This window comes from Drosophila pseudoobscura, chromosome 2, assembly GCF_009870125.1.
Source record: "Drosophila pseudoobscura strain MV-25-SWS-2005 chromosome 2, UCI_Dpse_MV25, whole genome shotgun sequence".
NCBI lineage: Eukaryota > Metazoa > Arthropoda > Insecta > Diptera > Drosophilidae > Drosophila > Drosophila pseudoobscura.
The window spans coordinates 4266969-4294651 of record NC_046679.1 but is presented as its reverse complement, the minus strand read 5'-3'; the positions used below and the strand labels follow the sequence as shown (position 1 = coordinate 4294651).

Here is a 27683-nt window from a genome sequence, read left to right as displayed (position 1 = left end):
GGGATTTAATTTGATTGCTTCAATGCCTCACAAGTGTCTGCCTGCGAGACGGAAAGAAGGGTGTGAGTGTGTGCGTTGGATTGGTTTTTGTATCTGTGTGCGGAAGAGTGTGTGGCATTATCCTCTGATTTACTGTGTTATTTGGTCTTACTTTGTTTTACCGCTTATTGCTTATTACTTTTTCCACGACTCATGTTGCGTGCTTCTCTGTCTTTGTCTGCGTGCGTATCTGTGTGTGAGGCTTTGTCACACTCTCTATCTCTCTCTCTCTCTCTCTCTGCCTCGCTGTGTGCATTTTTTATGTGGCACCCTCCCGTCATGCATTAACGATGCGATGACAAACGAAAAAAACTCATGCTAAATCCTTTCTGCATTGATTGATAAAGTGCCTTATGCGAGGATTACCGAGGACATTGATTTACTATGCCTCTCGGCTTTACTCTTACTCTTTCCCTTTCCCTTTCCTTCGTTTACACTTAATACTCTTCCTTCTAGGGGTAAAGCATAGATTTAGTTGATGTTTGAGTTGGAGGGGGGGTTTTGGTGCACATTTTAGCTAATTGCACGACAATCTGGTGCGATTCCACTGGAGAGTGACCAGTCTGCCCTGCACCTCAGTCTCCCGCCTCATTAACTTGCCAGAAAAGTTGTCGACCTCAAAAGAGAGGTGTTACACAGTCGCCCTTCTGGTGCTTCTGGTCTGCTACTGCTCCTCCTGCCTGTGCATTTAAAAAGTTCAAAACTCACACAGAAACATTCCTTCTGGTTGAGGTGTTACATTTTATTTGAAAACTTTTCTACCATCACAGGATTGCAGCTCGCTTTTTGGTTGGCTACACAATATGGTTGCATAAATATTGGCCAAGCTTACCTTTTCGGGCATTGTTTTGGGCCATGGTCATCCGATTGTGAAACCCAGTTGGGTTCTTTGGCCTTGCAAAGTGCCCGTGGAAGCAGTGCTCTTTCCTCTGGAATTACCTCTGGTCGTGCTGCCTGCTGTTGCCGCCCACTGCTGCCTCTGTGGCAGTGTCAATTAACGCCTAAGTTGTAAACAAATTTCGCCCAGTGGCCCGCTGCACTCATAAATTGCAGTTAGAGGATGAAGCAGTGAAAGTTCTGGCCCCAGCTTCAGCTCCAGCTCTGGCCCTGCTCTCTGCTCAGTGGAGCATGGATCTACAAGACGTCGAGACTCTAGGACCAAGTTTGTGCCAAGTGTTAGCCAAAGTATGCTTTAGCTAAATGCTGTTAGGTGGCAATCCAGGGTGCAGGGGCTGAGGCGATGACGACGGCGATGGCTGTTTACTTCTGACTTGGCGTTGGCCTGATTAATTAGCCGAAGGCAAAGCAGCGGCTGCTCCTTGACAAATTTGAGCGCAGTCGCGAGCCAGATTTGTTTGTAATGAGAAAGAGTAGCCAGCACGTGCACGATGGCCCATCGCCCATTATATTTCACAGAACGAATGGTAGTTTAATCAGCCCCTAATCCAGGGACTCTTCAGATAAGCCGCCACTGGGGGCGCAAGCTTTTCAGCTATCCTAAAGTTTTGAGTGCAGCTTGCCACAGATACTGACCAATTAACTAAGGATAGCGCACCGGCCTTATCCATGGCTCAAGAGCAACCCTCGACCTCCCATGCTCCCATCCCCCCATCGTCCCAGCTGCTCCTTGGACTGCCAGGAGTCACAAAAACTTTGACACACAGACTTGAGAGAATTTTAAATCAAATCGGAAGAGAGATTATATTGCAAATAATACTTATGAACTTATTATCTTGTTTGTGTTTTGTGCGGCCTGGCCCCCAAGAAAGGAGCAGCATAGGAAGGAGCTGCCGATGCCCCAACTGACCTAACTTGCCCCCGAATGTTGCTGTTCTGTTGGCATGCAGAACACGATTCCGCTATCCGTGCTCCGAGCTGGGGATAGAAATTTAAGCCATAACTTGGCCCCAGTGCCGCAGAGTTTTGGCTTCGATATTGGTCTTTGGTTTTTGATTTTGTTTTTGCGGTTGGTCCTCCGCAGCTCGGGTCCCCTCAAGTCCTCTCTCCTCCATTCACGGATTGTGCCAACTTCGATGTTTATTCTGTGTGGTACAAAACTCTGTAAATAAATTTCAACGAAATTGTATAACAATACAGCAAACGGGCCTCTAGGGTACACAATATACACGGGGCTTTCGGGGATACGCGCAAAAACCTCGACGAGAGGGACAGGGATACGGATTGGGCCAATCCTATCAAATTGGGAGTCGCAGGATAAAGGCTGGCATTTGGCAGATGGACAAACATTTCAGCGTGCGCCTGCAAATTCCTTAAACTTTAAGAGTTGCGAAGAAATTATAAAAGAGCCGCTGGTAATTGTCCGCTGAAAGATCTGGGCAAACTGCTTTCTTCGTTCTTCCTCTGCTGTGTACTTAATCCAATAAGGCAACAACAGTTTTCTTAAGTAATTTGTTACCCCCTTTTGCATTTTGTACACCCCCATCCCCCCATCCCCCCTACAACCCATTGGCCATGGCTTTGTTGTGCCGTTTAGTCTGGCAAATAGCAAACAATTTTCCTCTACTGTTCGGAACGGGACAGGGAAATTCTCTAGATCCTATGTACCTCCCCGGCCCATGGACTCACCCTCATTCTCGGAACTCTCCGGCATAGTTGCTTCAAGTATTTTTCAGCTTTTGTTTGTTCTCCCGACTGGCGGTTGCCATTGTTGGAGTATGGAGAGCCAAAGCTTCAGGGAGTTTTCCATGGGCCAGTGGGTGGGGGAGGGGCTGCTACTAGTACTCCTTTTATCCGCTCCTGGGGGCAACCGCATCGCTTTGTTGCAACAGCGTCAGTGTGGAGTGTGGAGTGCTGCTCCGTGCCGTGCCGCCCAGGCTTTAAGCGAATCAATCAGATGTCGGTTTTAATATAAAATGTTAATTGGAAAATTTTCAAGCTGAAACTTTTGGCTGCCTTTCGATAAGAAATTATACAATTTTCCACCCCCACCACCCAAAAAGTGGTGCGGGGCTTGGGTGCCGCAAAAGTAGAGGGAGAGAGAGAGACAACAGAAAATTGTTTTTCCGACTGGATTCGGGTACGTACGGCTGTTCGGCTCTTATTATTGCTTTTTTATTGCGTATTAATTTTGCGTGCTTAATTTGCCAAGAGCGGGTGGTGCCAGAGGCAGAGGCAGCGGCAGCGGCAGCGGCATGGGCGTTGACAGGGGCCGGGCCTGTAGCATGTGGCACAGTGGCGTGCTGCCACGCCTCGATGTGCAAAGGGCTAGGCTTGTAATTGGTGCTGTTGCTGCCGCCGCCGCCGCCGCCGCCACTGATGCTTTTGCTGCTCATTTTAATGACAAGAAATTGAATTTTAATTAGTAACGAGGAATCTGTTACGCATCAGTTTGTATGTAATTTAATTTCTTAATTAAAATGCGAGAGCATGTCTGCATAAAAACCAATGGAGGCCTGCCTCCTTCGTATATAAAAATAGGGACAGAATTACTGCTGAAAATATTACCATTTTAATGGTCCGAAAAGACAAGTGTTATGTTTATCAATATCCGCTCCTTAAAGGAGGGATTGATAGGGAAAAGGGAGGACACTCTCAACATGATGCTGGCTAATTGGCCAGCACTTCAGGGAGCCTCGGAAAATTGGCCTTTGACAGGGAAAATGTGAGTTAAATATTTAGAGAGCAACTGAAATCTCCGACAGGCCAGAGATCTTCGACTCTGGTTTATCTTTAATAAAATTCCATTTTGCAAGGATAAAAGTGTTTCCATATTTATAGGGCAGCTCCACACCCACTTCCACTTCCACTTGTACTTCCACTTCTACTTCCACTTAGCCATGCCCATGGCCGACAGGTTTGGAGTGAATTTCCCTCGTGGGATACAATTGCGGATGAGGTCAGGTTTCCCTTTTCCCGTTTTAGCCAGCTGTCTTCTCCTGACAACATTTTCCACTCTTTAAGTTTTTGCCTGCACAATTTTCGGAGAGTCTTGCAGAGATTCCCCCCCTCCAAAAAAAAATACAGGGCAAAGAAAAGCCCTGTGCCACTCGCCGAGTCAGCGAGTCAGCGAGAGCATTGCACAAAAAAAGAGACTGCACCCCGGCACATACATAATACACGTATCTTAGTGTCTGTCTGGCACAGAGGAGTAGTGGGATATGAAGCTGCAGCTCTGTGTAGTAAGAGGTGGAGGCATGCCACATTTCTTTTTTGCTGCGGTCTACATAAAATGCATAAATTATACAACGTTTATGCTGTTCTGTTCCGCGCCATGCCACAGGCACTGTGCCTGTGCCTGCCCTTGCCTTTTGGCACTGCCAACCGACCGACTCCACTGTGGCAGTGTCTGCCGCCCCTGTGGCAATGTCTGTGTGTCTCTCTATCTGTGTGTGTGACAGGTGAATTCTGAATTTCAAGAGAACAGGCTTAAAGCCGGAACAGTCTTGCGGCCACGTTCCACTGCACTCCACTCTCTTGGCCACGCACTACCTACAAATTAGGGTTAATTAACTTTGCTTTTTAGACAGACTCGAAGGCGTTGCACTTGAGAGAGCGCCATCTGTGCCTCTCCCCGATGCCACTAATTTTCGGCCCTGCTGTTTCTGTTACAGCTGCAGCTGTGTTACACTTTTGTGTGACGCCAACTTTGTTTGCCAAACTTTTTATTGGCACATATCCTGCAGTTGCGGCGCACTGCAGCCGCTGTCTGCTGCTGCTTCTGCTGCTGCTGTTGCCGTGTTTTTGTGTTTGTGGCTAGAAACTGGGCTAAAATTAAAATGTCCCCCCGCTCCCCGCTCCGCTTGCTGCCCGTGGAGTTTTCGGTGGCACAACATTAGCATACCACCGCGTGTTTGTTTTGTTTGTGTGTTGCAAGCGCCACACTTGACGCGCTCGAAGTGCAGCGAAACATCAGAGAAGAGAGAAACACCAGAGAAGCGAACCACTTGCTGGCAATGGCAACCGCTAAGTGCGGATGTGGATGTGGATGCTGAAGCTTATGGCTGCCACGGATGCCATGATGTTTTTCGTGCAAAGAGGAAACCCGCTCTTCCACGCGTCGAAGCCATCGATACAGCAGTAGTATCGCTGGCTGTCTTGGCAATTTGTCCTAGCATTAGCCGCCTGCTACGCTCCTTGCCGAATTATACTCTTGAGCATCATTTAACAGAGAAAGCGATAAATTAAATTACCCGGCCACCAAAACGACAGCCAACAAATTTGGACTTTCCTCTCTGTTCTGCGGCCTGTTCGGCTCCTCCTAAAAGAGGTTTAACCACCCCCCCAAAAACCAAACGATTTGCCCCACCCACTCGCCGCCTCATGGTCTGGGGTCCGGGGTCTGGGGTCCGGGTGGAACGCTTAAGTCATAAGTAAGATCTACACACTTGATAAGAGTTGGAATTCAACATCCGAGACGAGCATTTCCAAAACACTAACTCACACAAATGGACATGTACGTGTGCCCACTTCACACACGTGTACACATAGATACACCCACACAGACGCACATGGATACAATCGTACATACACCCGCACATATACATATATATCCGGGGAGCATTTCCGCTTTATTTTTGGCACTGACTCCCGAACCTATTCCAATTCATTTGTTTTCTCTTTGCCTTTTAACTGCCCTACATCATGTCGCCGCCGCTCGTTGCCATACACACAAGAGGGTGCGGGTGAGGGTGGGGGGCATTCAATGGGGCAGGAACTGCCAGAGTGCTGGGGGAACAGAGGGAGAGAGAGAGAGAGAGAGTGGAGTGTGCTGGATCAACCCACACTCTAAGCACTTGGCATATAAAGCAGCAGCAGAGGCAGAATCGCTTGGCCTGGCATAAAAAATTTATAACTTCGATTATTTCCTTTTACACTAAATACTAATAAATTAAATTGTTTTTTATTTCTCAATAAATTTTTATTATTTTGCTACTTTTATACTTCATTTCGCTTGTGCCCCGCCGCCCCATCGGATGGAAGGTGTCGATTTAATGGCCCAGACGCGTTTGATTCGACTACGGCTTCTGCCCCTGCCCCTGCCACTGCCACTGTTCCGTTTCTGCTTCTGATTACGGGTCCCGTTGTGGCGGCAGGCACTCTCATATCCCCCGTCTTCAGGCTCGTTTTCGTTCTCTCGTTGAGGGTTTAAGGTCAATTTTTGATTTCCGCTCTCAAATTGCTCAACGCACACACACACACGCATCGTCACCCGCATCCGATTTGCACTTGGCTCTCGCCTCTCGTACATGAGTGTAAATGTATCTGTATCTGGGGATCTTTGCCTCTGAATCTCTGTGTATCTGCAAGTGTGTGTGTGTGTGTGTGTGTGTGTGTGTGTGTGTGGGAGCATTTCGAGGGGCGAAACTTTGATTTGTGTTTCGTGCTTCATTTGATTCGAGTTGAACGCTGCGGAGTGTAGTTTCAGGAGCCTGAGAGCCGTTTAATGAGTTGACGCTTTGAATATGAAAAGTTTTCCCCCCGGCAGAGGCTGGGGTTTTTCCTTCAAGCTTTTCCTGTGAGAATTTATTGCACCGGTTTTAGTGTGATTGCTAATTTGTAATTTACGCAGTCTGCCCACGGCCTCCTTTTACTACACGAAAACATTTTCAGATGCTTTTCGACAGGAACACAAGGACTTCGACTTCGGGCAAGAGTTTGTTTTTTGTGTGTCTGGGTGTGTGGGTCCGAATGGCCGTAAGTGATTCATTTGGTGTCGGGGCACTAGCCAGGAGTCCCGAACTTGACTTGGGTTCCGCTCTGTTGCACGTAGGTCATCAGCAAATAATAAACATAAACAGTTTATTGTCGGGGGCGCTGGGCCAATAAAACCCGGGAAAACGGGGCTCATAAAATTACGCACTGAGGCTCAAGTGCAATGGCCATTAAATCCACACCCGGAGTCTGGTCTCCGGACTCCGGACTGCGGACTCTGGACTTCGGACACTTGTCTGACCCTACAAACCCATCAGTCATGGCCATAGCTACTCCTCTTCGCTCTGCCGTGGGTGCTTAGCACTGAATGTCCTGCCAATTGGTCTTTCGGCCCCCATCTTTGACCCCGATGGCGAACTACCAATAAGTCGCAACACGCTTCGCATCAATTTTCCATTTTCCATTGAGATTAGCATAAATCGAGGGCTCACTGCCTCTACTTTTTTATAGATTTTGCAAAGCGCTCGCAACAAAATTTTACGCTGTTTACACAGTGAAGTGTGCATGAAAGTGACGCTTATGAACAAGCTGACAGCGCCTGGCAGAGGGCCTGGCTCGGGCTCTCCCCAGAGTCGGTTTTAAAAGTCGTAAACATGCACAACTAACAGATTTATTTATATGCGGCATAAAAATGCACGAAGCTGGCAACAGCAGAGCGTCAGAGGCAGCAGCAGCAGCAACAGCAGCAGCAGCACCAGCTGTACATGCCACACAAAGGCAGCACAGAACAGTACAGAAGAGAAGAGAACCCGGGGAGAAAGCCAGCGAAACGTATAATAAAATTGGCTGCGAAAGTGTTTCAGGCAACAAGGATAAAAACGTAATCCGCGCCGAGTAAACGCCAAATGACTAACAGAAATGGAAAAGCGTAAGCAGCAAACGCGGGGAGGCAGGCGGGGGATATGTGCCTCAAGGCTCTCAGCCTTTGCCGCTGCCACACTGCCGCTGCCTCTGCCTCCCCCTAGCCCCCTCATTGACAGTCAGCGAGCAAAGGGGCTACAAAAATCTTAAACTGACTTAAAAAGCATAAAATGCCATGCAACGAACAACGAACGACGAACGACGAAACGACAAGTTGCCTGGCATGTCAAACGGCTTGGCGGAATTTAAAGCCAGCCCCCAGAACACAGAAACAGTCCCCAGGCCCCAGTCTCCACCCCTGTCCCACTTCTACTACACTCTAAAAAAATTAAAACCATTTCCATGAAATATACATCAAAAGAAATTACATTAATGGAAAATAAAGTTTTCAAAGTACAATCAATCATTATTGGATTGGAATATGTATATCAGAGTAGATGAAATCATCTCTGATTAGGCCATTAGGTTTATATATTCTGGATCAGAAGACGATATACTCATCTCTCGACTCCCTCGACAAAACGTTAGCTATAACTTGGACAGAAAGAGCCCTCCACAAATCATCAAGAAATACCCATTTTTTCTCGGTGTATCAATCCCTGTACCTAGCACCCAATCCCATTTCCATCTGGCAGCTCAGCCAGGCAACCCTGCCTGATGTTGCTGCCACCCGTCCTGCCATGTTGCCGCTGTTAACTTAATGGTGACAAGTGTCAAAACAGGGAACAGAACCCTAAAGCCCACTCCCAGAGAAATGCCAGGTCAGGCCCTGTTGTTGGTCCTCGTTCAATTGCCTTTCGCCTTTTCGCCACCATTGGGTAAATCGCCTTAAATCGCACATTTCAATCTTTTTAACGAACCTTATCGATATTTGCATGGAATAGGCCCCCGCCACGCAATATGCTAATGAGATAATGTCGGGTGGACCAGAGCGGGCTGGGGTGGAGTGGTGCCCCCCTCCCCCTCCACCCCTAGTTAATGGGTTTTTGCATGCCGAAATAGGAGAAAAAATAACAGGCGAAAGAAAATCCAATTCATAGATCATCTGCCTGGGCATAAACTATGGCATATCATGAAATTTGTATACGACTAAGGGAGTGTGTTGATTTTTCATGCTGCTCCTGCAAACACGCACATATGGCGCCGCATGTTCGATGTCCTGGCTACTGGGATACAGGATACAGGATACTGGAATACTGAATACGGGATCCCCTCTTGGATTCCGGGTTCCCGGGCAGAACTACAAATTTTTACTACTGCAAATTTACGACACGAAAGCAAACAATTCGCCAAATGAAAATTCCTGTGCAAAAAGAAAAACACTAACAAAGAGAATGGAAAAGTGCGAAAGAGAGAGAGAGATAGAGAGAGAGAGTGCGAAGAGTGGCAGGGCAGGACAGGACAGGACAGATGTTATTGTAATTTATGCATATACATTTTTGTTCTATAAATTCCATTTCATTTTTACCATATTTTGTTTTATAAATTGTTGCAAAATGTGCAAAATTGTGTCCGTAAAGAGCCCGAACCCATGGAGCGAGAGGTTAATAAAAATATATCAAATATATATATTTTTAATATTTGTGTTGCATTTTCGCTGCTGGAAAGGAAAATTCGATTCTGTTTTTCAAACAGCCAATGCCGGCAAATTGATTGAACTGGGAATAATGTATGTGGCACGTGAAATGTTCGGTTTATTGCATTAGCAACAGTTCGCCCGGGTTGGACGGGTTGGGCGGGTTGGACGGGGGCAGCTGGGGCAGCAACTGTGGAACAGCGCTCGTCATCTTTCGCCATCATCTTTAGAGTCATTAACATTGCCAACGCCATCCGTGGCCATCAAGAGCGCATTTCTCTGCACCCCGTCCCGTGCCATGCCATTCCATGCCACATCCTCCGACATCCTTCGACATCTGCGGTAAGTGGCGCCGCTAAAGCTCCTCCCCCCTGCCATCAGTCCCACTTTTGCGGCCAACTAATGAGACTTTGCTGTTCGAGCGCGTGCAGACAGGAAAAGGTCCTTTGTAATTGCCATATGTGGTAATGGCCGTAATTGGTTTTCCTATTAGAGATTTAGTGACTTTTGTATTGGCCGTCCATTGCACATATCCGCTCTACTCTCTAACCGTACTCTCTCTCTCTTCTCGTACATGGCTCCTACATGGCTTTCATTAAATCTTGGCCGAGACTTGAATGTCGCGGGAGTCACAAACAGGGAATTCGTTTTAGCCATTAGCCGGCGGGGGCGGGGGTGGGGCTAACAAGTTAACAAGCGGCAAAGTCGCCAAGTCTAACACGTGACTTCGTGTCATTTGCTGAAATTTGGCGAGTCTCGACAGCCTCCTACCATCCCCGTCCCAGGAGCCACCGCCTGAGGCATGCTACTGCTGTCTGCGGATATTTATATTTTATTTCTCCCTGAAACTGTAATTAGATGAATTATGAGAGAATTCCTCATACACATTTGCATGTGTGCGCCCTTTTCTGTGTCAAGGTTTTTCCGCACACGCATGGCGCGCACATTCCATTCTCCTGCCGGAAGCGGAAGCATTTGCGCCCAAAAGTATGCCACGTAAACGTTATTCTAGAGCTTCTCCTTCATGTGGAAAATTTCCGCTCCTCTTGTTACATTTTCATTTAAAATATTGAGGCCTTGGCGAAGGACTTTAAGAGCAACTGTGGAGACCTCTTCTCTTTGCTGCATTTGACAATCTAATTTTAATTGAATTTCATTTCATTTTATTGCCTCGGCCGTAATTGTTTCTCGGCAGTGTCCTTCTCCACTCTGTGCTCTGTGCTCAGTGCTCAGTTCTCGGTGTTCGGTGCTCGGTGCTCAGTGCGATTAAATTAATTGCCAAAAGTTGAGCGGAAAACAAAAATTAATGCATGAAATATGCTGCTCCAAACAGAATATTGTCAGGGGAAAACGGAAAACCCAACAAAAGCTACGAGAAATTGAATTATAAGAGCACTCCAACTCTCAGGCTCCCAGAAAATGTATTGTGGCAGGGGCAGTGGTGGTAGTGGTACTGGGGCATAGCAAGCATAGGAAAATTTTTGACTTTATTTGCTACAATTTGTATAGCCCCAAAAATACTTCAAGTGTGTCCTTGATGATCGTACAGACCCACGGCCCCGCTGCTGTACGAGTGCATACTCTGTTTGGGTTTTAAATCTAATAAAATTCAATACAATTAATTTAATTTCAATTTTCTTAGCCAAATTTAAGAGAGGGCTACAGTCCTCTGGCAGGGCTACGACGTGCCTGCGTGCATAAGTATATTCTCCGTCTTTCTGCGAAGTACAAACAAAAAAAAGATGAAAAACAATACAAAGAGGCGGCTTGAGAGTAATTTGCTGCGGTGCAGAGAGACAGAGAGACAGAGAGACCTGTAGGCGATTGCCATTGCCATAGACATAGACACGGGCCAGGGCCAAAGATGGGCGGCCACAAACGAACTCACATGCGAAAGGCAGAAAGCCATTGGCGTTGTCTGGCTCTGGGATTGCCTGGGTTTTGTCCTGGACTGGGTCCTGGTCCTGGGTTCTGGGTTGTTCTGGGTTCCTGGGCTTTGAGGTTTGTGTGGGGTTTTGTAGTACGAGTATGTCTGAGCCGACAAAAAGCGTAAAAGCAAATTGAAAATTTAACCTCAGGTTAAAAACGTTAGCGACAGTTCAGTTTAACGGCATTAAGGCCGTGTTAAGCTGTCGGTTGCACACACTCCCACACGCCTACGACCACATACGCCTACACAAACACACACACACCTCCTCGAACCTCGAAACCCGAACACATGCTCAGACATGGCCTGGAGTTTTAAGCCAACTCTCAGGCTCTCAGATCTGTTGTGCCCCTGCGGCTCTGATTCGGATTCGGATTCTTATCCTGTTTTTGCAATTGTTGTGTTTGGCTTTCTGCTTAGGCGGCATCTGCTTTAATGCCAAAATCGTGTAGTTCATTACGCAGCTACAGCTGAAATGACAGATACAGATACGCGCGAAACACACACACACTCACACAGCGAGAGTGTGAGAGTGCGAGAGTGCGAGAATGGGCGGTGGGGGCAGAGTGTGTGTGAGCGGGAGTGTACGCTATAAATTTCAAGAGCCATCAAGATGATTACTTCCTGCCATGGCACATAAAAAATAAGTTGCAGCTCACAAAATAAACAACTAACTATGGCACTAAAACTTGCTCATATCCTGAGCACATCCGATGCGAGGCAAACGCATATGAGAGTGTGAGAATGTGAGAGTATGAGAGGAGGCCGCAGTCTTCTTTCAGTAGAAATTATCACATAAATCAGAGAGGCAGCAACAGAAACAGTATCCAGGATCCAACATCCAGCATCCAACATCAGCTATAAACTCTGCCGGAGCTTCCACGGACTGGAAGGCGAGAAACAATGAGCAGCCGAGGAAGCAGGGCCAACTTACAAAAGAACAACATTAAAAGTTTTTCAATCGCGTAATGAGAATCTGCTTTAAAACTTGCGACAGCCGGTAGCAGTGGCAGCATCAGCAGGAGCAGCAGCAGCAGCAGCAAGCAGCAACAATGGGCTACAGCTACTTGCAACAGGGGCACACACGTAAATTGCCAAGTATCTGAGAGTTGAGACTTAATTGACGCAAAAATGTACACAGACTTACGCACGTCTTCTCTTGCAATTAAGCGAAAGGCAGTAGGACGAGCAGTCGCAGTCGGTCTGGACGCCCAGTCGGGTTAAATAATGCACGTGGCATGCAGTTGCAGTAATCATCCTTGAGGCACCCACCCACACACACCCACACCTGGGGCACTCCACCTGCTCTCCCGCTCTCCCGCTCTCCTGCAAAACTAAACTTTTATCTACTGTGAAATTCAATTTAGTTTTTATTTCCGTTGCTCTGGGAACCACCGCTTGTTGATTATTTCAGAGCTCCGTCAGAGTCCTGGAGTTTGGGTTGGAACTGTCTTCAGGGATAAGGCTGGCAGATAATTAAATGCAAAATATTTCATATATTTATTTCGAGGCTTATGCAAATAGTGCATAAGCCTTGAGCCCCCAAGATAGTAAAACTTTGCAGGCCCTTGCCCAGCGCTCATTATAGCATTTGCATATAAACTCGTATACTCTTTGGAGGCAACTAAGTTTTGGCATTTGATATCCTTAAACCATCTTGCACGCAACACTGTTGAATGGAAAATGGAGAATGGAGAATGAAAACTACCAAGTCAAGCTGGGGCAAGGCGGAAAATGGCCGAATGGCGAGTGGAGAGTCGACAGAGTCGAGAGAGTCGAGAGAGTATCAATATCAATAAAAATCACACTTTGCAACTTGAGCGATAAATTCAAAGTGCCATTCCGATACTTTAATCCCAGGGACATAATGTCAGCTTGATGACGACGTGATTTCATGCAAAGCATGTAGCCAGCAGAAGTCCCCAACAAGGGTACGGCCAAGAGACTCAGACCCGTACACAGAGCCGTGTATTCAGACCCATACCCATATCCGTTCATGGAACCCAAGGACTGTAAACAATTGCCGGGGTCGTCTAAACAATGTCCCTGTTGGGGGAAAGCGTGTGGGGGGCAACTAAAAGGGAAAACTGCAAAGGAAAGCTGGAAAATAAAAACTGAGGCGGCGGCTGCCACTGCCGCTGGTAGCAAGAAAAAATGTGGCCCAATAAAATCAAACAACAGACGTGATGCCCATAGCCCATAGCCCATTGCCGAGACCGATCCCGATGCAAAAGTGCGAGAGAATCAATTGTGTGTTGACATTTTTATCAGCGTTAGGTCCTATCCCGTGTCCTGAGTCCTGAATCCAGAATCCTGGCTCTGTGCGTGCATAGGCATGTCGTAAGCTGAAAATTTTCAATGGGTGCGTGAAAATCAGTGCCAGGAGAGAGAGATGTTGACCCTTTTTTCGGGTTAGATCAAACGTGCTTCGGTGCCTGCGGGTTGATGGCTGTGTTACGACCGAGCAACGAAAGGTGCGACCCGCCTAAATTATATATACACGGGATCTTTCTCTTACTGTGGCTCTCTGTGGCTCCCTGTTGTAAGTTGTTTATGACGCGTAACGTGCGATTGCCTTTATGCTAATGTCAAATGCCTCCATGCTGAATGTACGGATGTTCTGTGTGCGGCTCATGCGGCGTATGCGTGTTCTGCCTCTCAACTTTGATTGGAATTTCGGATTGGGGAATGGGAATCCAAGATATGTCAATGCCAGTGAAACTTCTGTCAAGGCAACCGTTTAATTGTGCATCATAAGCCGCTTACTTAATTATGGCAGCCGTGGTGGCTCTTGGCGTAATTAAAGACGAAGTAGTTTGAGATTCCTCCTCGTGCGACGTCTGGCCGGGAATCGAATGAATAAAATTATCAGGCCGCAGCACAAAGCCCCATTCCGAGTAACTACTTCGGGGGCACCCATAATGAGACTCGCTTCTGTGTCTGTGTGACCTAGCAACCACTGTGCACTCTGCGTGTGCTCGTGCGTGTGCGTGTGTGTGTGTGGAGGGGTATTAATGTCAAAGACAGACGACAGGTCGATGTCGATGGCGCAAACCAGCTCATCAGCGGCATTCGACTGAAGAGGCAGGCAGGCAGCATCATCGCCGCTGCCTGCGGCAACTGTGGCAAATACTAGTGGAAGTACGTCGCTGATTGTTGCCACCGCCTGTGGTTGCCGTAAACTTAACAGCAAACAATTATATACGTACACACAGATACGCACATTCAACACGCACACACGCACACACACACACACATGCGAGTGCGATGCGTGTAGTGGGAAAACAGCCGCAGCGATTGAGCCTCTGCCGTCTGCTCTCCGCTCTCGGCTCTCCGCCGGCGTATATATGGGTGGTGTATGTAGGCCATTGTTGTTGTCCTTGTAACACTTAAAATTTAGCACCAATGCCGTTTGTTTGCTTATCTCACTTGGCATCAGATATGCCCCCACACACCCTTAATCCCTGAATTTCTATCCTGAATTCGTACCAATCCTATGCTTCCTCCACCATTTGTATACCCTTTGAGAGGGTATTATGATGTTTGAATGGAATATATTTGGCATGCATAGAAGAGCATCCATGCATTTATAGCTTCCCAATCTCAGACTTATATGTTTATAGATCTACAAGAGTATCCGAACCTTCGGCCCTCAAAGATGGTCGCTCTCTTAATTCGTCTTCTCTTGGTGCTCTGGGTCTCTCTTCAGTTCAGCTGCTCTCGGGCTCGCTCGGTTAAGTCTAGTTTGCTAACTATTACGACATTGCTGTGTAATTAATTTTGAAGGGGTGAAGGGCTGAAGAGGTTGGCCTGTCCATCCTTGGTCCCTTCATGCCAGCCATTATCCCCTCCACAGAGGGGAGGATGCATACTTTATGCCATGCACTTGCGAAGGCTTTGTCCGTGTGACATTACAAGGTTAATTTCAGCTTAATGTCACCAGGCGACTAAGTTATGTGGCCACTTACATCCATTCCCCACCACATCCCCCCCTCTCCCTCCACCGCCCTCTGAACCGCTGCGTTCTTGGCCCTGGTGCATTTTTCATACATTTTTGCTTTGTCTGCGGGACGCGACGGGCCCTGGCGGTTCTAGAGCTCTGGCTTTGGCCTTTGTTGGAGTATTTAAATGGTTTGGCTGTCCATAAAAAATTCAACATGTCCTTGCCACACACACCCTCCATACCTTTTACCCCACACTTTTAATGGATGACAGAGGCAGAGACATCCCGCATGTAGACATGATTGAGGTAGGTCCCTGCATAGGAGCTGTGATGGCATAAGTTTGCAGTTCCCTGAAAATGTCCATATACATATTTATGCAATCAGTCAACAGCCATTGATCTGAGGGACATATGGAGAGGAAATGCCAGCCACTGGTGTTGCACGATTCACCATTCACCATTCCCCTCCCTAATCCGATTTGTTTCCCTTTGTGCGTTTGGCCCGTTTGTCGCCATTGTGGCACTGCTGGCGCTGCTCCTGTTCCTGGGTTTTTTTTCACACTTTATGCATTCTATTTGCCACACACATAGAGCAGTGTGTGTGCAGGCGTGCATGCCACTTCATTCTGTTGCAAAACGAAACGAAACAATGCGGCAAATGTAAAAACAACAACACCAAGGGCCAAAGAGACAGACAGACAAACGGACGGACGGACGGGCGGACGGACGGACGGTGAATCGCATTATATACGGCGTATACACGTACACATATAGTATATCGTATATCTGGTAAATCGTATTCACCAGACCCACAACAACCGCGCTGCTGAAAAGCCTGGAAAAAGCCCGGAAAAACCTCCTAATTAAGTTCGCATACAGCGTCGGTGCTTGTCTCGCTTTGCTTTCCCCCCTTTGTTCTCTCTCTCACACTCCTTCTCTCTTTCTAGCTTTGATTATACCTCGCTTTTGTGTTCCCTCTCTTTCTAACTCTCTCCGGCCATCTCTTCTTCTCTCTCCCTCTCTCTTCTTTGTATATTTCCACATTTTTGGGCACTGCACTGCGACCTGAAAATTAGGCCACGACCCGACTCAATAGCCGAGTACGTGCACTCCACTCTTACCTACATTTTCTTGCCTTTTCCCCACACACACACACACATACATACACACGCGTGTACACCTATACCTATACACATTTCCGACTAGAAAGTGTAATACATTTTTTTTCTCCCTTTTTCCCCTTCGGCAAGGGAGAAAATTTGCATACACGCATTTTTCAAGCTATGCAGAATTTGCCGGTTCCCAAATTGTTGGCTGCATGTCCGGTAAATTCCCAGGGGTTTTTTCACTTTGCTCAGCGATTTTTTAGACAATTTATTTGCCTTTTTTTTTGTTTGACGAGCCCTTGATGGCCGAGACCTCTAGAGTGGGTTCTGCCGGGAACAAAAGAGTTCCTTCAACATCAAGAATTTCCCTGGTATTGCAAGTTTGTTTCGTGGGGGCTTGAAGTTTCGCTTAAATTCTGTGCTTACATAACTTTCACCGTTGCACGTGCAACATGTCGCAGGGCTGGTGCTGCCTCCACAGTATTAAGAATAAAACTTGCGCCTGGAACGACGATCTCTCGAGCTGCGCGAATTGTGTGAATTTCATTTGACGCCACCTCGGAAATTACAAAAATTTCATTTGACACGCAGAAATATTTAATATGCACGAGATGTTGGAGCAGAGGCAAAAGGCAGTGTCGCAGTGTCGCAGTGCCCTTGTCTGAACCTCATGATATATTCAAATTCATTTCGTTGGGCATTAAACGGCAAACAAATAGCATGAATTTGCAGCATTTTCTGGGCGACAACCCACTGGTTTCGCTTCCGGGGCCATCGGATGGGGCATCGTCGGATTTGTAGCCATGGCCCCAAGCAACGCTCCTCCGATGTCCTTCTCTGTCCCCTGCATAAATTATCAACAAGGCGAGAGAGAGGGAGAGAGATTTTTATCATTCTGTTTACCGAATTCAATTTCATTTTTATCGTATGCAATTTACATGCTGCCTGCTGTCCATTTTGACATCATGATTGATGTCCTATGCCGGCGACAGTCAATTATCGTCAATCACGAAGCTACCAGAAAGCACAAAAACGAGAGCAATCAGAGAGAAAGAGAGGGGGAGAGTGGGAGAAGTGCGTATTTTTTGTTTTCTTCCTGCTCCATTCGTTCCATCATTCTAGGCTGACTTGCAAGAAATGTGCCACGGCACCAGCACCGGCTCTGGCATTACTCATACGCACTGTGGTAGGGTCCGCCTGGGGGCACAGGGGAGACAGGCACAGCACAGCAAAGGTGATACTTTTAATAATGCAACCCGGTAGCAGACAGGAATTTGGCAATACATTTGATTACTCCATCTGGCCGAAAGGCAAACGCAAACGCACACACACTCTTTAAGCCTTAAAGGCACCCCTCCGCTGGTTTATCGCCAAATTGAAATCATTGCCGTCATTTGGAAGCCATTACGTATGATATATGCGCTAATCTGATATGCAGGGCCAACCCCAACCCCACCCCGACCCCAATACACAAATCGAGTGAATAAAAATGTCACCAAAAGCGGCAACAACAATCAAAAAATACAATTTATACACGAGATCCTGCACAAAGGACCCACGAAATGCTCGCCGCCGGCACAAAAAGGAAACTAAACTCGATGTCCTTGCCTTAAAAGCCCTCCGACCCACGCAGGCTCTGTAGCATGAGTGGGTGAGCTGGGTGTCTGTATGTGTGTGCGTGTGTGTGGGGCTGATGTCGCGTAGTGTTGCATGCAACACACTCGCTAAGTAGCTGGCGGATTGAGGGTGGCCGTGTTGGCACGGCGCGTGATCCTGCGAAAAGGTTGCCAAGGCAATTGAGTGTGAAAATTTTGTAGGCATAAGCGTTGCCCCAGCCCCAGAGGCAAGGTGTGTGTGGCAGGAACAGAGACAGAGACAGAGGCTGAGGCTGAGGCAAAGGCTGAAGCAGAGGCACATAACATTTGACTAATGCACGAGCAAGCACTCAAATGCCGTGTCGATGCCCTCCACTCTCACCCACTCGGAGTTGAAGGTGAAGGAGCTGACTGGAGATGTTGCTGGAAGCTGTAGCTCGAAGCTTCCGCTGCTCCGCTGATGATGAGGCCAAAAGTTGCTCTGACAGCTTATGAGCCGGGTCAAAGACCAGCAACCAGGTGTGGATCGGCAGCCAAGGCAACGTTAAAGGCGACGAAACCGTCGACAAGTCAATAAATATGCTTTGCGATATTCATGGGCGACATGTGCCCTAAGACGAGGACGAGAACGAGAACAAGGACATGGCCCGTCTCAATCACGTGGCGACGCCTCTCATATGTTGTCATCCCACAAGGCAGAGCAGTAGGTGGGTGGGGTCTGGTGCTGCTGCTGCTGTCCCTGCCAGACATTAGAACATTGACATTGATTTGTTTTTTGTGTATGCCGTTCTCGGCCAGCGCTGGGGCAAAGTTTGCGCCATTGCGTCTCACTTATTTGGGGAGGAGCTGGGCCGGGCCCCGGTAGTAATACGCTTTTGATTTGCCCCGAAATTCCATTTTTCACAATTTAATGCGCATTTCGCTACGTGTTGTCGTCACCGGGGCCATCTGGAACGTGCTCCGAGCCACTGGGAGCCACTGACAAACACAGAGAATCAGAGAAAGCTTTATATATATATATATATGTACACGATATATATGGAAAGGAATGGAAAGGAAAGGGAAGCAGCTCCACGGTCACATCTATCATAGCCAAAGCATTTGTCACGTGAGGGACAACGTGATTTCATTTTCCTGTCGCCATAAAGGTGACACATTGCATTCGTATTGCCTTGGTCCATTTGTTTTGTATTTGTATTAGTATTAGATTATATATATGTGTGTGTGTGTGTGTCTGGTAAATGATATACCATCAGACTTGGGAGGAAGGAGAATATCTCTTGTGTTGAGGATGGAGAAGGAAGCATCCATCTATGGCCAATCATCAGGGCGCATGCTTAATAAATACTGAAGCATATCTCCGACCAACAAAAAACGAGGAAAAGCACTTGCAATTTATTCAACGCTACGGTCGGGCGAGCGAAAAGCGGTCGGTGTTCTATTGATTTTCATGGGTATACAAGCCGGATAACATGTTGTTAAACCACAGCAGCGCGAGCAAACAAATTACCCACAGCAGTTGGCCAAAAATTGTTCAACATAACTTCAGATTTTATGGCCCACATGTGTGTGAGAGAAGCGGTGGAGATATATTCAGTGGGTTGTCCAGGCTGGCGGGCAGGCAGCACACAGTTTACTATCAATTCTGTGCTCGTGTTCTCTGTGGCTTGGAAATTAGCGCTTCACTGCATTCCTTTCCCACACCAAACGAGACTTGGAGTTCCGTTACTCCTTTGGCACCCCTTCGAAAGCCTGGCCAACAACGACTTGGGTTTCGACCAACGTCTATAGCTTTTCGTCTTTCGCCTTTCGCCTTTCACCCTTCGCCTTTCTCCTTCGTCGTTTGCGGCTTGGCCAAGTTTCATGTCAAAAGTGCACTCCATGAATATTTCACTTGCAATCACATTGTTTTCCCGCTAACTTTTTAGATTGTTTTAACATGTGGCGGAAATGGGCGTGCCAGTCGGTGGGATACGATAGGAATGGAAAGGCGGCCGAGTCCTGAAGGGAGTGGCATGTAACGCAACGTAACGGTACAACAACAACAACAACAACAACAGCAGTATCAAAGTTTGGTTTTCACTCAATTTTGGCAATGCTTGCCACAACCTACTAGCCTTCTCACTCTCCTCTCTCCGCCCTCTACCCTCTCTTTCCTCACTTTGTTTGCTCCGTTGGAAACAGTTGGAAAACTGTGTGTGTATGCGCATGGTTCATGTGTGCTCATGTTGAGGTAATCCCTGATTCCCATGCGCTAAATTTGGTAGTTCAACTCGGCTCAGTTCCCTATCGCCAGTTTGCCCTTTGTGCAGCGAACGGTTTAATAGTGCACGGAATTTGGGTATTTCCCTCCACCATCCTACACGTTAGAATGGGGGTTTTCGTTTGGTCTGGCCGATATATGGGAGATTTATGCATCCATCTGGTGGCCAAGATAGACCGACAGACGGCTGGATGGATGGGTGGAGGAACAGAGAGAAAGAGTGGTAGATGGAGGACCGGCATTCGCTTGGCCACTTTAGGATAAGTAGCCGCTCAAAAGATATTACGTGTTTGCTCTTGGCAACTGCTGGGAAATGCACTTGCTCTTTTTCGCTTCATCCCCGCTGAGTTTTTCTCAGGATAGCCGCAGGAGTTCCTTTGCAAATGCGTCCTGGATTTAAGTTTTCTTTGGCTTTCAGCTAGTTTTCGCAACTCCACGCGGCATTTAATGAATTTTCCCATTTTTCCCAGCTTCCACTTTGTCGCTGTTCCTGTTTCTGTTCCTTCTGCCTGCTCCCAGGGTGCCTCCAGGGGGGGTGGGGGCATTTGCTCAACAAGCTGCCGCCGCCGTTTCATTTGTCGCTCCATGTTTTGCAGCTCCATCACCGGCATGCCACACGGGACGGACGGCCAGGTGCTTCGCCGAGCACTCGAAATTACAACAGCAGCAGCAGCAGGCAGCCACCCAGCCAGCAGTTGCAACTATTTTTATATTTTATGCACTTTGCGTGCTACCAAAAATTTTGTTGGCATTTTTCCTTTTTTTTGGCGCCAGCCTTTGCCCTCTGCTCCCCCAGGAATGGATGGAGCAGTGGGCGTAGCTGAAGGTCAGTGGGCGGATTGGACCTGCAACAAAACCGAATAAAAACTTGTTTGATAATTTTCTACTCAAATTGAATACTTGCAACTGTATGTGCTGCAAACTTTTCTTATTCTCTGCGAATAACTTTAATGGAAAAACTTTGAATATCAAACCGCAAAAACAAAAAATACTACTCGTACTACTTCTAGAGAATGGAAAATAAGGGGCGCGAGGCGGAAAAAATAGAGCCCACAGCGTAGAGCAGACCCCACAATGGGCACTAAAATTGGAAAATTGAAATTGAATTGTACACACAGACATTTAGATGGACAGGGGGGGAGGAAAACTGACCAGACGGAAAAAACGAGATTCCAATTCCAACTTCCAACTGGGCCTCGGTTCAATGAATGCATATTTACCCCTGGGATCTCCATGAATTGGATAGGACGGGGGTCCAATCAAATAAATATGCAGAAATATGTACATATGTATTTCTACTATGTGGCACGCTCAAATTAGTGCCAGGCAGAGGCATCGTTATCGGGGCTGCTCTCATCCACACAGACGTGGCACATATCAGTGCCCAAGTGGCACAAAGTCATTTAGTTTATTAGCACTCGAATGGCGAATCCTGGAGCCCTGAATCCCCAGACAATATTCCGCCTGCCTGCCGGGAAGAAACCCTTTCCGGGGAGGGAGAAACTTCAAAAGAGTGTCACAAGGCGAACGTCTCCGTAGTGGAGAGAAATAGCTCTGTTCGACTGGCATTATTTCGTTATTATCCGCATCAAGGAGTCGATTGACAGGAGCACAGGCACGTGCTGCCAACGCCTTTATCCGGCTTGCAAAAATATTGTCACAGGAAAGGAGCCACAGCACCGAGAGCCAGGATACAAAAGAAATTATATTTACAGGCCAGCACCAGCAGCAGAGACGCACAGGCGAAGGAAAAGCCAGTGAAAACAAAACACAAATGGGCAGAAGCCGGTCCTGTCCCGAAAAAAAAGAAACCGGAAAAAAGCGGCAAAGCAGCAAGCAAAAAAATCAAATAAAATGCCAGAAACATGGCATTGAGGGAGGGTCCAAGTCCAAGTCCAAGTCCTGCCAGGTCCTGTCTTGCTTCCTGTCAGCCTCCCACTTGTGTGGCTCCGCATTGGCCAAGTGCGTGCTGGCTGACTTTTGGCTTTGCCTACTTTCTCTTTCTACTTTCTCGTCCTGCCTCACGAATGTTTCCACAGCAGATAAATACAACATTTGACACTTCATTATTGTGCCCGCAGCGTAATCGAATCAATTCAATTCCAGGACCTTGGCCTCTGCTCGCCACGTCACCCGGGCCTTGTCATGGTGTCAAAAGTGCTTGGCCGGTCCTACTTGTGCTGCTCGGCTGCTCGGCTCTTCTGGCGAGGCTGCTACCTCTGCCTCTGCCTGTCCGCATCCTGTGACCCATTGTTCATCGTTTGCCAGAGCCCCACGAGCTCCAGGGCTCAAGGCAGCTTGCCCTGTTGACACATTCGCTTAAACGTATTAAATTGTTTGCCATAGCCTCTCCTGCTTGCCATTGACGTTGGAGGTTGGACGTTGAACGTTGGACGTAGCTGACGCACAATTTTTCTGGTTTTTGCTGCTGCTGGTGCTGCTGCCACTGCCACTACTGCCACTTGATGGCCCCACTGTTTGCTCGTAGCGGAAGTGTGTCCCGTGTAGTCGTAGCTCGTAATCGTATCTCTGTGTCTAGAGCTGTATCCACATTCTGCTTTGTCACACCTAAAAAAAAGAAGAATATAATCGATTACCTTGTAACCGGATATGAGCGTATCCGCTGGCATCTGGGAGTCCCGTCGCCCCAAAAGTGCTACGAATGACGGCTGGGGCAGGGTGTAATTGAGTTTAATTGAGGCCGGCCGCAATGCGAGGCTATTTATGTAATAATCATTGTTTAATTACAAAACCAAACAAATACTCGAACACTAATGTCGGGCGCCCTTGCCCGTGCTGAGGCACTGGCGAGAGGCCTTTGATGTGGTCGCCATGGGGATGCATTAATTATGCATGACACACGACATTCAGGATACGCAAATGTGTGACTGAGAGTCTATCAGAGAGAGAGAGAGCGGAAAAGGAGGAGAAATGGAGGTGTGGGTATGCGTGTGAGTGGCTGTGTGGCTGTGTGAACAATCGAGTTAATACCGGTGCTCAGCAGATGAGCGGCCCAAAAGTATGCTTTAATATTTAAGTGCATTTTAACACTTTGAGCCCACACTCGCCCAGAGGATTCACACACACACACGCACACACGCACACAAATAAATTCTCTTAGGCAATTAACTAAAGTCTCTTTGGCCCCCACACAAGAAGAGTAGACAAGAGTTGCAATGAGATTGACATATATAAAATTGATTAGGAAATCAACAGCAAGTGCATTAAATTACTTACCCACTTCCTACCGCCTGCTCCTCCTCCTCCTCCTCCACATCTATCCCCGAATCCTGTCACGGACTCTTGCCACTGCGTAAATTTGACAACTTTCATATGGATGGGCATAATAAAATGCACTTTATGAACTTTCCGACATATGACAAATATTCTTAAATGCACTAAACCAATTAGAGCGACCAGCACACGCACGCACACCCTGTGACATGGACACACCATCATGTTCATCCTGACGATGATGGTGATGGTGTCCTGAGTGTGTGCACAAGCTCGTAAAACCCCAGAGCATCTGTGTCTCTGTGTGTGTGTGTGTGTGTGGGACGTGAGTAATAATATTTTGAGTAATTTGCTTTATATATTTTAAACGAAAATACCAAAAAGCATTTCATATTAATATCCTCTTTCCCCCTCTCTCTCTCGCTCTCTGTTTATTTTGCAGTGTCGGCTCAAAGCATGATGACGAAGAACGAGCCCATGTTTATATCACGCTCGGAGACCTTCAAGTTTATCACCGGCGAGACAATAGTGCTGCCATGCGAGGTGGCCAATACGGGTAAGCGATAGAGATCTGACTATTCAAAGATCAAATCGATTAATTTACAAATGGAATTCTTTTTACAACCCAAAAGTGTCTAAAAATTACTTCTCGACGATGCTGAAAATTTTCAAATATTCTCAAAAATCTTGAAGATAAACCATTTCGGGTAGTTTAACTGAAATTCTATTCCGACCACGCCGTTTGCATTTAAATTCTGCGGTCGAAGGACTCCTAAACATATAATTAAGCCGGCATTATACGATGGTCGGCCTGCCCACAACTATGCATTGATCCCATGGCTGGGAGACTGGTCTCCAGTCCAGGTCCATTTCGACCACAGAAAAACAGAATGGATTTCGGTATACGGAAGGCGGGACGGGAAGGGGGTCGAGTGGGGTGGAGAACGGAGGACAGTCGCCTCCTGACGAGTGTCCGATCCAAGACATGTGTGTAGTGGTTATGGCGTTTTTGTTGCGGTCTTTCACTCCACTCAAGTCGGACCCGGTCCGGCATTTCCAGTGGGTGGCAGTGGCAGTGGCAGTGGCAAGTGGCAGTGGCATTGGCAGTGGCCATGCACGTTTTTCAATTTAAATGCGGTCGTGTGTGCGAGATTATTTGTACATAAGCAGGATTTAGCATAAGCAACAGCCGCCTTTCGGCCAGGCCAAAAGACGGAGCGAAACGAAACGGAGCGGGGCTCAGATATAAGAAGAAATAAAATATAAGAAGAGGAAAGTCCGAGCACAGGCTGTGAAGATGGTCAGAACAAAATGCTACATAAAAACTTGGACCCAAACACTTGGAGCACATTTTATGTATTGTACGGATATATGTGAATCTCGCAGATACATACGAGTATGTGCCCGAGTGTTGGGGGCTGGGAAATGGGGGTTGGCTGCGGTCGAAGCATTCCTTTTATATGGAAAAGAAATACAGAACAAAGAATTTCATTTGCGTTTCTCATGCACTTCATTGCCTCTGACAACGGCGACAAGGAGGGCAAGGATGAGGTTCAGCACCAAGACGAGGACCAGTGCCAGTGCCAGTGCCATTGCCAGGACCAAGATGAAGACGAAGCAGACACTGGAGATGCGATACATAGACAATTTTCTGCAACAAAATTATAGCTGCGGGCATTTGGGTACTAATAATAAAAAAAATAAAACACAGGGCAGAGAAAAGAAGCGAAACGAAACGAGAGAAAAAGAAAGTACAGAATGAAGCACAAGAAAGTAAATATAAAAAGAAAGCATCAGGACTGGGGGGGGAAATAAATTGCCTGGGCGTTGGTTTACTCTGGGATCGGGAATGGGTCGGAGTCCGCTTCGGAGCCGCCCCAGTTTGTCCCCGACTAATGCCGCATTATGCTAATAAAGTGCCCATACGACAATTTCATTACAGACATCTCTCAGAGAGACCCAGAAGAAAGTAGCGCGAGAGTCCCCCGAGCACCGAAGCGCCTCGTGGCTTAAACGCAATAATTAAAAAGTGAAGCCGCAGCGCGATTTCATATTTTTAATAACGCATGCTTTATGAAGGAGATCCCCCTGAAAATATGATTAGCTTTCGAAACGATTGCCAGAGCAGGTGATGCCCTGCTCATCGTGTCCCCTTTTTATGGTCGTGGCCCGTAAAGTGTAAAAAATAATTGATAGAATTTTTAAAACCCCACTAAAACCGAGTACTCCACGGTAAAATTTATGCACATTTTCATTTCGTTTTATGCATGCAAGGCTCGTTAAATTCGAAAAAGAATGAACAAAATCCACACAAAGGATGGGTGCGTGTGTCTGTCGTCGTTTACATATTATATGAAAATGCCTTTAAACACTTATTACAGAGCTGTGCACTCCTAAAGAGTAAACTTTTGACTCGATTGTCTCTGCCGCTGCTCAGACAATCAAACAATCAGACATACACTCAGACAGAACGATAGTCGTCTTCTTCCTCTCACTCACTCTCTCTCTCTCTCTCGCTCTGAAAAAACAGTGAAACATTTCATCATTATCATTTCATTTCATTTGAATTTTTATTTGTTCTTCAATGTCTGGCACGCAAGAAACTTGTGTATTTTTCTGTTTGTTTTTGCTCCGGCAGCTCTACTGATGGTTCTGCTGACGGTTCTACTGCTGCTTTAAATAGTCCTCATTCTACTCTACTGCTTATCTTTTCCCTCTACTGCTTTTTCTTCTCTATCGCCTGGGGTTGGGCAACAACAGAGCATTCGCACTTGGCCAAACAAACTTCAATCGACAGAGATACCCTGTCTGCTGGAAAGAACTGAAAAGGGGGTACATCAACTATGATATTCAGCAGCTAAATTGGTGAAAAGTTTAAGTGGGGAAAGCAATCACAGGAATCACTGCCCCTAAAGCTCCAATTTACTCTAAAATTGCATAAAATTCTCAATGACGTAAACTGCAAATGTGGCGGAAGGGGTCCCAGTCTTCTCCATCCCACTTTTGGCCTGGCTTTAATTTGCAATGTGGCTTATATTTTTAGGCCAAAGAAAGCACAAACAAAGAGACAAGTCTGTCACCAGTTTCGGCCTCGTTTAGACTCTGGTCGTTTGCTTAGGAAATTTTCCTGTTAATCCTTGCAAATCAGTTTGTTTTCTTGTGCTTTTTGTGGCAAGTAAATATTATTATATAATTTATGCTTTTATGTTTTAAAATTCTTAAAATATTCATGGACTGTCACTGTTGTTGTCTACCATTTGGTTCACTTACTCGCACTCTGGCACTCATCCAATAGACTCGTTTGATTCGATTCGACCTCATAATATTTTCATTGGAAGTCCACGGCGATTCGGGCTTTTAAGTGCTGCCCATTTTGAGCTCTTCTAAATCGGCTAATTAATTGCTTTGGCCATTTTATCCACTGCTCAACTTGTCTGCATGCAAAGCCTTTTATGCTGCCGGAGTGTAGTGTGAATTTTTCATTGCGGTTACTGCGGCAGAAGCACGAGTACAGTTTTACAGTAGTACAGTAGTGGCAATGTGGCAGCAAAAACATTTAACAACTATGGCCACTGCCACGGCCAACTGGCAGTTAGTAATGTTGCCGTAACTGTAAACTCGACTGCAATAAAATTCAAAACACAAAAACCCCGTCATTGCGGCCATACAAACGCTCATTACGCTTTGATGGAGCTTTGTCGGCGCTGCGCTTCGGAACTATTGCCCAGAAAACGGAAATGGAATCGTACCGCAAAAGTTGAAGTTGTGCAAACAGCAGAACGTGGGTCCCACAAGTACTCCACGTTACGGATGGATTGGATAAGGATGAAGCGGCACAGAGGGAGTGGCAGGGACAGGGGCAGGGGCAGGAGGCAACAAAGTTTCAATATTAATGCCATTTACAGTTCTAATTTCGCTTTTTACGTACTTGCAACATACACACGAACACAGGCACAGACACAGACACAGACACGCACACGCTACACTTAACAGTCTCGCACACTCTCAAAGTTCCACAAGAAGTTGCAGATAAGTCTCTGCCTCTTTGCACACCGCACCTCTCCGCTCTAGTTTACTCTGCGGCGGCTAAGCCGCAACATCGTTTATCTTCGGGGGTCATCATCTTATAATATTGGCCTTTCCGACATGCAATAAATTGCGCTCAGACAAACAACATGTCCGTTGGTCGGCCTTTGGTCCGTTGTGGAGGCAACTACACTGCAAGAAAACATGGCTTACAGATGGTCCTAGCTGGTCAGAACAGGTCAAAAGCTGGCTGGCCCAAAGGCAGACCATTACAGCCATATTGCGCATACGCACAGTATGCCCAAAGCAAACAGACAAAAGCGCTGCAACAATGCGAACATTGGCCATATTTGAATCGGTTCTACAAGTGTGTGTGCGTGTGTCCGAGTATCTGCAGATGTGTGTGTGTGTGTGGCTGTCACTGGGTGAAGTGTAGAAAAC

The 27683-nt window shown here is 47.0% G+C and overlaps 1 protein-coding gene across 3 annotated transcripts in view; it reads left to right on the top strand.

The window, feature by feature from the left end:
• The window catches only part of LOC13036398 (neurotrimin), a 138385-nt gene that overhangs the window by 78846 nt on the left and 31856 nt on the right, over nucleotides 1–27683 (top strand). For all 3 annotated transcript variants that reach the window (XM_033384184.1, XM_015183455.2, XM_003736234.3), the window contains one exon: nucleotides 23659–23772. In XM_033384184.1, the coding sequence (XP_033240075.1) occupies nucleotides 23659–23772 (114 nt within the window). The remainder of the gene's footprint in view (nucleotides 1–23658; nucleotides 23773–27683) is intronic.